Here is a 14,418-nt window from a genome sequence, read left to right on the forward strand (position 1 = left end):
ATACAGCCTGTACAATTAATATGCTACTAATATTTCAATTATGTAGTTATGAATTAATATTTATATTCTTGTTACATTTTTTCTGTAGATAACAACCTGCTACACCAGCATTCCCCACTTACTTTCCTAATAATGTGTCAAGTGAGAGTATGTTCATCTTATCACTCTGAATAGTTGGTTTGTCTACAACTGACTCTACTGTGGTGTTTTTCAGTTCGGACAATTTTTAAACTAAAAGAGCTTGATGATGTTAGTGGAGTTAAATTCAGTCACATTATCAACAGTTAAAATTAGTTGTTTGTTTCATACGTCTATCTTCACACCTCCTCCTCTGTTTCACAGCTGAATTTGCATAAAAATAGAAAATAAACCACATCCATGACCTGCTCTCTACTTTTTGTACTCAGGCCTCTAACAGGCTCTGTGTGTGTACAGGACTAATGAGAAGTGTTTGTTCCTGCACAGTGACTGCTCTTATTTTTTTAGAATGAAAATGATAATTAGTAAATAATGATTCATTATTACTTTTTAAAAATGAGCTGTGCATTAGTTTGATATTAGTATGTATTGTAGTGAACATTTATCCCTGCATACACCATAATATTAACCAAAAATTTATTGCACATTATAAGGCTTTTTTTCTGTAAGTCTAGTTAAAGCTAACATTTTTTTGTTACACACTTTCTATTGTCCAGCAATACAGACTCATTTATGATCATTAGCTGATATAAACCCTGTGTTTTAAACTTGCTCTACTTGTACTCTTACCTGTTGAACTATCATAGTTACTGAGAGTAGTTACACATCAAACTAAACCCTTCTCATAACAGATATGGAGACACTGATCCACCTGAGCAGTCATGCTAAAGTACACACAATGTCCTAATCACACAATAAGATCATCACTCAGGACATTCAGACTGCAGATGAACAACTTTATACCCCACCACTCACTCTAATGAAGACACAAAGAGAACATTTACTCACAGAGCATCACAGAGAGTGGACTGAGCTCCATGCTGTTCCTCTAATGACTGACTGACTGACAGAACAGAGGTGTGTGGTAGCCACACCACTTTATCACATCCTGTGTTCTCACACACACAGAGAGAGAAGGGGGGTGGTGGACATATTTACACTAAACAGCCATAACATTTAACCGCCTGCTTGATATTGTGTATGTCCCTCTTATGCCACCAAAACAGCTCTGACCCGTCAAAGCATCAAAGGTGTGCTGTGGTATCTGGCACCAAGACATTAACAGCAGACCCTTTAAGTCCTGTAAGTTGCAAGATCAGGCCTCCATTCTGGCAAATGCAAGACATCTATCAGATGTGTAGATAATTTTCATATTACGTCAGTGTAACGTCTTGTGTAACGAGCCTACACCTGTTCATCTGTTCTAATTAGTCACTGGATAAATCTGCAGCAATTTTATAATACAGTCATGTGAGCATGGTTCAGAATCTCTTACCTTTGGTAAGGGGGGTGGAGGTGGATTAAGGGATAGAACAGTAATAGCATATTAAAAGTATAATATACTCAGTAATAGCAATAGTATAGTGTTCCAGTAATAGAATAAAGGGGCCAGTCTGCTGTTCAGAAACCTTTCACTCTGAATAATTGTTTTGTCTACAACTAGCCCTGCAGTGGAGACTCTGGTTTCAAATGGTGATTTTCAGTTTGGAACTTTTTTATCAACAGTTAAAAGTTATTTATTGTTTTCACACGTCCATCTTCACATCTCCTCCGCTTCTTCACAGATAAATTTCCACAGCTACATGAAAGTAGAAAATAAACCACATCCGTGACCTGCTCTCTGTTCTCAGGCCTCTCCCACTGTCACTGCTTTTGTGTGTACAGGATTATGAGAAGTGTTTCTGCACACTGAAAGCTCTTATTTCTTACACAGAAATATTTGTAATAATGTGTATTAGTACTGTACTGAGATGTTTCCCTGCACAAACCAAAACAGTAACAACCTTTCTGTATAAATACAGACTCAATGCATCTCAAAATGCACAAAACATGGAAGCCTGAGGCAGATAGACAACAACAGCAGAAGATCACTCCTGTCAGACAAGGAAAGGAATCCAAGCCCAAAGTGGACACAGGCTCACCCAAACTGACCATTTGAAAACTGGACATCTGGTCTAGTGCACCTTGATGCAGGTGGTAGACTCAGAATTTGGCATCAACAACTTGAGTGCATGCAACATGCAAATATTTTCAGCTTCACACCTCCTCCACTTCTTTACTGCTGAACACACAGCACTGAATTAAAAAAAGAAAGAAGCTAAACCACAACCGTCACCTTGCCTCTGTTCTCACGGCTCTAAAAATGTCACTGTCCTGTGTGTGTCAGTGTACAAGTCTAATGAGAAGTGTTTACTTCTGCATAATTCTTTCATAGATTTGACCCGAATAAGTAAATAAAACTAGACAATAGGTTGGTGTTAGTGTATTAGAATGAACTTATTGCACTGAGATGCTTTTCAGTACAGACCATAATAGAAACAGAATGTTAATATAGGTTATATGGGATTTTCATTGGTTGAAGTTTCATTTTTTATTTCTGAATTATTATTATAATAATATTATTTTTTAATTATTCCTTGTACAGACAGTATTCTAGGCATAGGCGACCACAAAAAAAATTCAGTGGATAATGACTAGGCAAAATTTTTAAACCTCTTTTTTAAAAAAAAAAAAAAGATTAAACATTCATAGTGTATTTTATCCTCAATGTCAAAATATAATATGCCAACTAATAGTATAGTGTTCCTAATAAAATGGCCAGTGAAGGTATATTCTGAAATCTTATGGCTCTAAATAGTTGTTTGGCTCCAACTGACTTTGCTGTGAAAACTTTAGCTGTGATTTTTAGTTTGGACAATTTTAGTCTTTAAAGGAGTTAAATGAGAGTCAGGGGAGTTAAGTTTACCCTCATTATCAACAGTTAAAAAATAAAAAGTTAGTTATTGCTTTTCTCAGCAAGTCTGATAGATGCTAACAATGTTTTGTAAAAACCTTTCGTAAACAGGAAACCCCGCTAGAAGGTGACCATCATGTACAGATCCTAACAATACAGACTTGTTTACTCCCATTAGATGATTTAAACTCGCTCTACTTGTAGTCTTACCTGTTGAACTATCATAGTTACTGAGAGTAGTTACACATGAAACTAAACCCTTCTCATAACAGATATGGAGACACCGATCCACCTGAACAGTCATGCTGAAGTACACACAATGTCCTAATCACACAATAAGATCATCACTCAGGACATTCAGACTGCAGATGAACAACTTTATACCCCACCACTCACTCTAATGAAGACACAAAGAGAACATTTACTCACAGAGCATCACAGAGAGTGGACTGAGCTCCATCCTGTCCCTCTAATGACTGACTGACTGACTGACAGAGCAGAGGTGTGAGTTAAAGCCTTACCACTTCCTGTGTTCTAACAGAGTGAGTGAGTGGGAGTGAGAGAGAGCGAGAGAGAGAGACCCACCACATTCTCTGACTATGACCCCTCTTGTATGTAGATAAGAAAACAACAAACATATAAACAGACAGACAGTCCTAGATGTTATCCCAAGTGAGCAAGCCTGAAGTGACTGAGGCAACTGTGGCAAGGAAAAACTCCCTTAGATGGTATGAGGAAGAAACCTTGAGAGGAACCAGACTCCAAAGGGAAACCCATCCTCATTTGGGTTACAGTGGAGAGTGTGATTATATTGTGCATTTATGTTTATGTAACAGGTATGGAAATTACATACATTACATTTATGTAGAATTACACAAAAAAATGTTCAAATGTGTACCTGATATGCCTGTGTGTGTACCTTTCCCTTTAAATTTCTTACTGCAATGTTGGTTTTAATTTCCTGTCTTTGCTCCTCCTCTTCCCTTTCTGCACTGTCTCTGCATGGGAGAGGTGGGTTTCTAATAAGCTCTGATCAATCCAGTTGCATCTTTTTCCTTTTTAAATTACTTTTGAATTACTTGTGTATTCTGTCCTTTTAATCATATGTGACATTTTTTTCATGAATATTTGATTTTTGTATTTTTATCAAGTTTGGTCACTTCTGTCCTCTGTGAAATTGGAGCACATGTTAATTGCATTGCACTTTGCATTCATTTTACAGGAACGAAAAAGGGCGGATACACATAATGTGAACTATTTCAGTGTTATCAGGTATGCTGTTTGTTAAAAATATTAAATGAATTTCACTGCTTCAGTGTCTCCTTTTTGCCCTTTCTGCACTGGTTCTGCATGGGAGAGGAACGAAAAAGGGCGGATACACATAATCTGAACTATTTTTGTGTTATCAGAAAATAAAGGAAGGGTCGAATCGTCAGCTGATGTCCACATGGTTATTCTGTTAACCGTCAGAAAAAAAACAACGCAGACCACACCGGTTGCACATAGTCAATTGTGTGGGGGACAAAGCTAGCTGTTGGATAGATGTGTATCTACTGCCTTTATATTGTTTACACAGTTTATATATTTTGTTTACATTTTTGTAAAATCACTTTTGTAATTGAAGTTAAGCTGTGTTTATTTGTACCTTTTATAGACTTTTGTTTGTATGTTGCAGGACTTTTATTTTGAAGCCTTGGTTTGGGGTTGCGTGCAGATGCTGATTTAGCGGGAGGGTTTTTAGTCAAAAAAATCAGCGGTAAGCACGGACATTATGGATGCTCTGATAAAAGTTTATTCTAGTCATAAAAAGAACTTAAACTTTCATGAAGAAGATTTATAGACTATTTCCCTTTCTCACAGCATGCAGCCATATGTGCTGGGTATCTCCGCTGTCCTTATAGTGGCCGTGGATTCTCTGGGTGTGTCCGCACTTTGCCTCTTTGATGGCTCAGGACAGTTTGGCCCTTGCTGTTTTTAAGGCTTCAACAGCACACCCAACTTTGCGGTCATCCATGGCTTCTGGTAGAAATGTGTTGGAGACGGTCATGTCATCAATGCACTTGCCGATACAGCCGGTCACTGATGCTGTGTTCTCCTCCAAGTTGATAGTCGCCGTTGGTTGCAGCCTCCCTGCACATATGCCAATCAGTGTACTCAAAACAGTCCAGAAATGGCTCCTGCTGGCCAAGTTGTCTACTGTTTCAGAACAAGTTTAGAGAGTCTGACGAGGGGCCTATGTGATGGAAATAGCATAACAGAGATGTGGTCTGAGTAGCCGAGGTGGGGGTGGGGCTCCGCATGGGATGTGCCAGGTATGTTTGTGTAAACAAGATCCAGCACGTTACAGCGTGTTAAGTCCACATGTCCATAGAATTCAGGGAGTACTGATTTGAGACTTGCATGGGTGAAATCTCCGGTGATAATAAACAGACCGTCAGGGTGAGCATCACTAATAGCCCCAAAGAGTTCACGTAGAGCCTCCTTAGAATTAGCACTTGGGGGAATGTACACTCTGAAAATGAAAACAGTGGTGAAGTCCCGTGGTAAAGTGGTCTGCGTCTAACAGTCACAAACTCCACTAGTGATGAGCAGTAACTAGAAACAAACAGAGTTCTTACACCATTCCTTGTTGATGTAAACACACACACCACCACCCCGAGTCTTACCGCACAGAGCTGCATTTCTGTCGGCACGAAATGACGTGAGCCCGGCTAGCTGAAAGGCGACGTCTGGAACTCTGTCATTGAGCCACGTCTCCATTAAAACAAAGACGGAGCAGTCTCTAAACTCTCGCCATGTTGTTCTCTGGAGTCAGTTGTAGTCTAGTTAATTGTCCAGTGAACAAACGGTGGACAGAAAAATGGATGGGAGAGCCGGCCGGCTAAGTTTTGTTTTAGCCTAGCACGGACACCTGCCCGTTTTCCGCATTTTCACGTCCACGAGCACCGCTTCCTACAGCCCTTCACCTTGCCACCAGCATCAGGTGACGTTGAGGTCTGAAGGCCTGGTCTTTGCAGCAAGTCGAGGTTGTGAAGTTTTCCGATTACATCATTACAGCAGTGATGTCTTTGGTCCTTGAACATTTCCGGTTCTTTGTTGCGCACATTCTAAACCTCAGTGGGAGTCCATTTATAAACTTTTGTTATAATATCGAGAGTGGCTCTATCTGTCTATCTTTGTATGTGACTATCCACGAAAACCACAATTTTCTCTCTTGCAGCTGCAGTAATGAAATGGAGCAAAGACACAGCCGAGGAGACGATCAAACAACATGCTACAGATCTCCTTAATCATGCAGCAGTGAGAGAGAGAGGGATTGGTGTTTATTTATTATTTTTTATTCACTGCAGTGTGAGTTAACTTTCAGTTTACACACACACACACACACACACTTGCTGAACTGTACATCATTACACTCCCTTTACAATTTTCCCACATTTCTTTTTAGACTGTTGCTACAACAATAAAACACAATGATCTGTTTTTCTGTTAACTGTGTATTGTGTTTACATCCACAGCATTTTACTATTGCACTTTATTCATTACAAAACTGTGTAGTGGTCAGTGCTGCACTGTCCCTGGTCAGTTATTGTACTGTACTGTACTGTCTTGCACTGTTTACACACATGCACTTTATGTAGTACTGTGTAGGTCTGTGTAGTGAACTTAGTTCTGTGTTGTCTCCTGTAGTTGTGTGTTTTATGTAGCACCATGGTCCTGGAGGAACGTTGTTTCATGTTACTGTGTACTGTACCAGCTGTATGTGCTTCAAATGACAATAAAAGCTACTTGACTAAACACCAGTGACCTGGAGTCCCAGTTAATGACGTCCGCTCGTAACAACGAGTCTAAAGTCTTTACTTATGGTTTAGTAACTGGATACATGGAAATATTCTCAAAGAAATCCTTATTTTAACTCATTTCAGCACTTTTCAACACTCTACACAGTTCTGGAGCGCATTATTCTCACACCAGTCTCTTCCCTACACAAATCTTTTCTGATTGGCTCATAACAGATCCATCATAACAGGAGAAACTTCCTATTGGACAATCAAATAAAAACTGTTACAGCAATTACATTTCACATAACTGAACACATTCATACTCAATATATCCTTCTTACTGTATTATATTTATGTATAATTTCATATTAAGACACAAACATAATGCTTTACTTTATTGGGATTAAAATCATTTATATTAAAGAATATCACTGACAGTGTGGTAAACAGGTAGAATATCTAAATATACATTAATTTCTCACTGTATTATTATTATATACTTATTGGTGCAGTTATCAAAATCTGTTAATCATGTAGCAGCAGCACAATTCATACACTCATGCAGTAACACAAACACACACACACACACACACCAGTCTATATAGATTACACAAACAACAGAAAGCCTTGTTGGTGAGAGAGGTCAGAGGAGAATGGTCAGACTGCTTGGAGCTGACAGGAAGGCTACAGTAACTCAGTATGTGGTGGTCAGTGATTGAAAAGTGAAACTAAAATGTCTTTGACTCCCTCTAGTGGTAACTGCTGTATGGTTTTAATCCTGACTAGTAAGGGGTGGATTCTTCAATACATCCAACCAATGATTTGCTCCTTCACATCCTGCACGATAATGCAGTCTTTAAAAAGCAGGAACAATCTGCTGAAGCAGTCATGTGTTTTACACAGTCGGGTGTTTGTTTTTGCTGTAATGAATCCTCACTACAAATTCAGTTCCTCTGACAGAGGAGGTCGATTATGGACAGGCTTCCTCTCAGAGAATCAGCAGCTGGAGAAGAGATTCTTTATTAAACAGTCTCTGTGGTCATATGCTCCAAAGTTACATGTGCATAATACATACAGAATAGTCTATCGTCTCTATATTCTCAACATAAATATCAATACTCAGTGCAAAGAGAAATAATAATAATGAAATAAACACACTTGAAAAGTGATGTGATAATACTCGCATAGCTAATGCTAATTAGAGCATTTCTAGCGGCAAATTATAGCCACGATAAAATGCTCAGAACTCACAAATATAACTATTAAACATTGGTAAAGCATCAACAATATATATCAGATGAATAGACAGGTGTGTACTCACATTAATACACAAACACATTACACAGAACATTAACAATGACCATAGACGATCCTGTCCTCCTGTGCGCTACACTGAAACTGGAACGTATGGAAACATTAGTTCCTATGACAGGCTTTCTGACAGTTTTAATGTGTATGTGTAGCGTACTTCGTCTCGCACCACCAAGAAATTCCACAACACCACTGGCTTTGGTGGACTATGTCTGCAATTTATTAAAGACAGGACAAGGATCTACACAAATTGCAACACACCCTCAGTTCTGCAGTCTCTGTGAGGAGTGTGAAAAAGAGAAAAGTAAACCCCTGCCCCCATTAACACTGCACTCATACCTGATCATCTAATTTAAAACACACACACAGCATTTTACACATAAGAAAATATGCTTGAACAAAAACTGCATGATAAAAACACAGCCCACCATTTTACGCATTTTTACTGATATGAAGTAAACCGACCATTTCAAAATGGCGCACAGGCGGCACCCTGAGCCGAACTTATAGAGCTCGTTAACACGACTCCAAACATACATGAACCTAGCAACAATTAAGCACACCATGTGACTCAATCCAACATAAAATCAAATCATCCATGGATATTGACCGAAATCGTAACTTAATTCGCTATATTTTAGCGCTTTACTACAGAGCCTTTTTGGCAACATACCTGCCTCGCTCATGACCAAAGTTGTCCTGAGCGGGGGGCGGGGCAATTAGGTAATTATGCAGGTGGAAGTGACATCACTGACACGCAAAACTCAATGTATTATTTTAAAACAAAATGCAATTACCCACGATATCATAGCGAATAGAAATATGCACAAAGAAACAAAATAAAATATAACAAAAATAATTAATCAATTCCTGTGGAGACCTTCTTAAAGTTTGCTGGAATGGACACTTAACCCAAAACACTACATATGTTTGTATAAGGCTAGAGTTTTAACTTCACCATATTGATGTGTTGAAATGTGTTATATTCACCTGCTCTCAGTGTGTGTCTCGTCCCTGCAGCAGATTATAACTTCTTTTTTTATTATAATAGGAACAATCAAATAAGTCCATTTATTGACCTCCACCTTTCTGCTACACCTGTACAGGTATGTTAACTCTCACAGATGTTTTGTGTATGTTTTTGATAGTGTTGTGATTTAGCTCGTGGATTACTAATAGCTTAATGGAGGATTTATCTTTTTTTTTCTGTCGGAGTAATACAGTTTACATAATTTCAGCATTTTAATACACATAGCACTATTCCTGATGTATCTGGGAAAGGGAAAAAGTGTTTTTTAATCGCCACACACATAAAAACTTTTATGTAATTGTAATTTCTCATTTTTTTTACAGCCCAATATGGCATCTGTAACGGTGTGTAAATAATTTAAATGTTAAATGGACCTGTAAAGTTCCTACATAAATGTGCACAGCGCCCTCTATCTGTTGAATGATGGTATATTGGAGTGAAATCCGGGGTTTCTCACAGCAGGTTTAATGGGACATGCTGTGGGTAAGCTGTGTGCTTTGAGTGGTTCAGAGATTTATCAGGAAAAGTGAATAAAACACAGAAGTTACTCTTCTGCTATCAAGTATTTTTGAAATAAATATGTTATGGTCACGTGATCTACTGATGATTATTGTGTGTGCAGACACAAACCCTACAAGTGTTTATTAAAATAGATAAAATGATTAGAACAAAAAATAAGGAACCCCCTACAAGTTTCTTTAAACTACTTTTTGTTTATTGTTCACTTCTAGCCTGGCTATGAGTTTATAGTGTGCTGGAAATAAATGATTATAGAAATAAATTCAGTGTAGAATTGATTCCTTTGTCTGAGAGCAAACAGGACAAATAGTTTCTAATGCTAATAATACCACAGAGATTAAATCAGTTATCAGTCATAAGTCAGTATCAGGAAGGAGATAAATCCTATATACAGCTGTGCTTTCCTGAAATAATATTTCATGATTGACCACACAAAATACCAACCATTAAAATTACTCAGTTCTGATGGATATAGTTAAGTTTAATAATCACTTAACATTCATACAAATCAGATGACACTTTATGTTCAAATCTGATTTATGTTGATGTTTGGAATAATAAATAAATGTTCTCTCTTCTTTACTTTAAACATCAATAGTAACACACTGTAAACACAGTTCCAGACATCCACCGATCTCTCTATTACAAAGACATGTCTCAGGTTTTCTGTATCTATAGACCAGCAGGTGGAAAAGGAATATTTTATCAAACTTATTTAAATAGCTGAGATGTCAATGTTGTCCCGCTCACAGCCGCTAGATGGCGCCGGGAGCTCGTGCAGTGCTGCCGGAAGTGACACGTGCATGAAATCAACGTATTTATAAAGGCAGTATTTTCACACTTTGTTTAATAATTGTTTATGGACATTTCACGATTTCTGTGTTTTATACAGTCCATAATGCATCTGGGACTATTTATACATTTGGGACTCCACAGAAGACTCAATGTGGTTTTTCAGCAGTCTTAACTTACCCTAACCCTAACCTTGAATTATTTCTAAATTGGTGGATTCCTGGCTTAATCACAGCAAACCCTCCTGAGTAAATATCAAGATTAGCCAAGGTCTAAGAGCATTAGAGTAAATTCATCATGTAAATTTGTTGGTTTTTGCTCCTCTTTATTGATTTTTTTGTCAGCTACATGACTTAGATTAAATAAAAACATTATAATAAAAATGCAATCAAGAAGTACAGGAAGGAGCAGAATCTCCCCCAAATCCACCAAAAACACTCAAGAATTTCCCAGAGAACTGCAAGGACAATAACAAGTTAACATAAAACCTTTTCTTCATACCATATATGGAAATGTGGGCGTGTCTTCAAATCCATATATTGATAGTTAGAATAATGTTCTTCCAGCTCATGTACACAGATTTACTTTCAGAGATTTTGTGAATGCATAATATCTGTATTCCATTTCCAATGCTTTATTAAAATAGGTATTGTGCATGCATAAAACTTTAATACACACATTATTTAAGCTACAAAAAAAAGTCATATCAGGACATTTACGAACACAGTGAGATGAGTTACAAAGCATCAGGTCATTTGTAAAGACAAAAATATGAACAATAAAAATGTTTATAAAAATATTAAAAAAGAAAATTTTCAAAAGAAAAAAAACGTGTGTTTGTGTGTGTGTTTGTGTGTGTGTGTGCATGTGCAGAACAGATCATATGACATCATCACTGATCCAGGACTGCATGTTGCCAAAACAAAGTAAATAATTCTTTATCAGCCAACTTTACTTTCATCTTAATTCGTTCATCAGTGAAGTTTTGTACATCAACAAGATTTACTTACTTTCTGTTAGAAAACAGTGACGGCCTTACAGACTTCACTCACATTTCCAAAAACCAACCAAAAGCACTGAAGTGTAAATATATGAGAAAAAGAAAAAGAAACATTATTGTTAAAATATGTAAATGAGCCACAAACATAAATTAATGTACTTTCAGTGGAATTAGTATATGAGTAACAGAAAAATCTGTATTTTAGACTCTCGTTTCTGACCTTATTTTTCTTTTTGTACTTGTATAGCATATATCCAGTTGAAAGTGCATTAATAAAACTATATTTATTATGAATTATATATTTTTAAATGCTTTAAAATATCCAAATGTGTCACATATATATACAGTATCAGTATAAAAAGAGTAAAAAAGTTATTAAGTGAAAAAATAATAAAAATATTCCTGCATATAGGAAGGGGATGAGTAGACTCTACTTTCTGAGGAAGATCAGATGCTTTAATGTTTGCAGTAAGATGTTGGAGATCTTCTACCAGTCTGATGTTGTGAGTGCTGTCTTCTTTGCAGCATTATGCTGGGGAGGCAGCATTAGAGCCGGAGAAGCAAGGAAGCTGAACACTTTGATAAAGAAGGCTCTGTACTGGGATGCTCCCTCAACTGTTTTGATGTAGTCATGGAAAAGAAGACACTAAACAAACTAGTGTCCATCCTGGGCAATGCATCACATCCCCTCCATGACTTATTGGTCAAACAGCTGCAGCAAGGACCGGTACAGGAGAATAGTTCATCACTGTACCAGGATGTTATTGTGTCTGTTCCTTAAATAAGTGCACTGGGCTTCTGTTGGTGGGATTCTGTTTACTGCACTGCTGCTAATCACTATATAATTACACTGATGCAGCTTATTGTGGATGATCATATCTACTTTGCTGCATATCTGTTGTTGCAACTAACACTGGTGTATACAGTTATATTTATTTAATTTTTATTAATGTGTATAATATTACAGATTACATTATTATATTACTCTTGATGATTTTATATAGCATATGCTATTCCTTTGCTGCAGCTGTAATGTAATGAATCTATCTATCTATCTATCTATCTATCTATCTATCTATCTATCTATCTATCTATCTATCTATCTATCTATCTATCTATCTATCTATCTATCTATTGGTTTCCCTTCTATCTGTTTGATAACTGTAGCTTTATCAGAACAGACACATGGCTCACTGCAGAGAGAAAGAAAGAAACAATAAATGCATTTATAAATACATTTCTCCTGATATTTCCTGTTACTATTCATGTCAGTAATTTATATGTTCATAGTTAACTATGTCATAACTGTTCATGTTGACTGAAATGATGGAAAGTTATCTAGACAGCTTCCAAAACAAACAGACAAAATCTCTTTAAAATCTTTCTTACTTCATGGTGTTTGGTTTGTCTTTTAATATTTATGCTGTAAATGTCATGAGTCTTACCTCCATGTTGTGCTTCAATGCTGAATAGACAGTATCATCAGCCACACTGGCCTTTTCTAGTGGAAATCAGATATCATGTATTAATCTCCAGAATTGTTACGGATCATCTAAATTATTACAAAGAATATGATCTAGATATTAAATCATACACAATTAAAACACTTTAGACTAGAGCAGCGTTGAATTCTGAATTCTGATTGGTCAGAAGGTGGCGATTAATTTTCTATAACTGCAGCCCTGACAGGAGTCCAGCTGAAAATCACAGGTTTATATTAATGCACTTTTTCTAATAGCTTATAATTTCTTTAGGGGGATGTGTTGATATTATTCAATAAACATGTAATATGGACTTTTGTGTAAGAAGTTTATTTAACATTTATAGAATGAGTCTCCAGTGTGAGCACTGTGTTACATTCAGGACATTTTCTGACACAGGAAAATCTTCAAGACAGAGGACTTTATGCTCGGTAACAGGACAGACAGCAGATTTTGTCTTATTCAATTCAAGAGGCTGATAAGGGAATGACTGTTTATACTGTACATGCTGTAATATTAAATAGGAAGCTGCTGTTTTAAACCACTTTGGGATGTGCTGTAATGGGACATCATTATAAAATATAATAAAACATCATTTTGCTCTACCTTTTATTCTCTTTGCTTTTTTCTTTGATTTTAGTTGGATCTCAGCATAAGTCACATCAGCATCAGCTCCTGCAGAAGCTAAAAAACAAAACTATTCAATGATCTTCAGCTTTTTTATACATCAGTCATAAATCAACTTCAGTCATTATCAGTCTCTAGATTATGACCTCATATGCATGGATGCAGTTTGTTAATATAACAAATGATGTGCTGAAGACTTTAAGTGTTATTTGCTAACTTTGGTTTTTAATAAATACATTCAATGTTGTAGCATTAAAAATACTCTACCATTGTTCCTGTTTGTCTTCTTTTTCTTCATGACCTGTGTATACGTGGCTTCATTGTTCTCAGCTGCAGCTTCACCTGAACACAGTACAATGTGTTATTCTCTACAAGACACTTTTGTACTTTACTGTATAGAGTTAATTTATAGTTAAATCTCCTAATGCAAGAAGAAATGTCTGAAATGAAATAAAGCTAACATAGCTAAAGCAGTTATCTGACCTTTTCTTCTTTTGTAGGCCAACAGCAGGATCAATAAGATCAGTAAAGCGATAAACAATAATCCCAAACTCCCAACCAGCACTAATATGGATCCACCATTGGAACTAGGATCTAAGAGTTAAGAGAAAAAAGAGCAGAATTTTTAGCAATTAAACATAAAATACTTGTTATTAAAAACAAAATCAAATAATTTATTAAAAAGGTTTCTCACGTCTGACTGAGAGCCAGCTTTTGGGTGACTCTCCTCTCTCTGGGTGTTTACAGTGGTAGAAACCTTCATCTGACTTTAAGACAGTTTGGATGATCATCTCTCCTGTACTCTGGTTCTGGAGAACTGATCCATCTTTATAGAAATCAGCTCGGAGGTTTGAGGGATTTGGGTTGTGATATAAACAGCGTAGAGTCAGAGGATGTCCCTCAGTCACAGGATGGACAGGACTCTCCAGGATCACATCAACATC

The 14,418-nt window shown here is 36.9% G+C and overlaps 1 protein-coding gene across 1 annotated transcript in view; it reads right to left on the reverse strand.

Moving 5' to 3' along the window:
* Nucleotides 1-4,236: 4,236 nt before the first annotated feature.
* LOC131356295 (leukocyte immunoglobulin-like receptor subfamily B member 2) overlaps nt 4,237-14,418 on the reverse strand; it is a 62,327-nt gene continuing 52,145 nt past the window's right edge. Inside the window, exons 12-16 of the mRNA XM_058395195.1 lie at nt 14,169-14,417; nt 13,958-14,068; nt 13,742-13,816; nt 12,812-12,867; nt 4,237-4,278 (exon numbers count right to left, since the gene is read on the reverse strand). Of these exons, the coding sequence (XP_058251178.1) occupies nt 4,237-4,278; nt 12,812-12,867; nt 13,742-13,816; nt 13,958-14,068; nt 14,169-14,417 (533 nt within the window). The remainder of the gene's footprint in view (nt 4,279-12,811; nt 12,868-13,741; nt 13,817-13,957; nt 14,069-14,168; nt 14,418) is intronic.

Source organism: Hemibagrus wyckioides, linkage group LG07 (genome assembly GCF_019097595.1).
Source record: "Hemibagrus wyckioides isolate EC202008001 linkage group LG07, SWU_Hwy_1.0, whole genome shotgun sequence".
Taxonomy (NCBI): Eukaryota; Metazoa; Chordata; class Actinopteri; order Siluriformes; family Bagridae; genus Hemibagrus; species Hemibagrus wyckioides.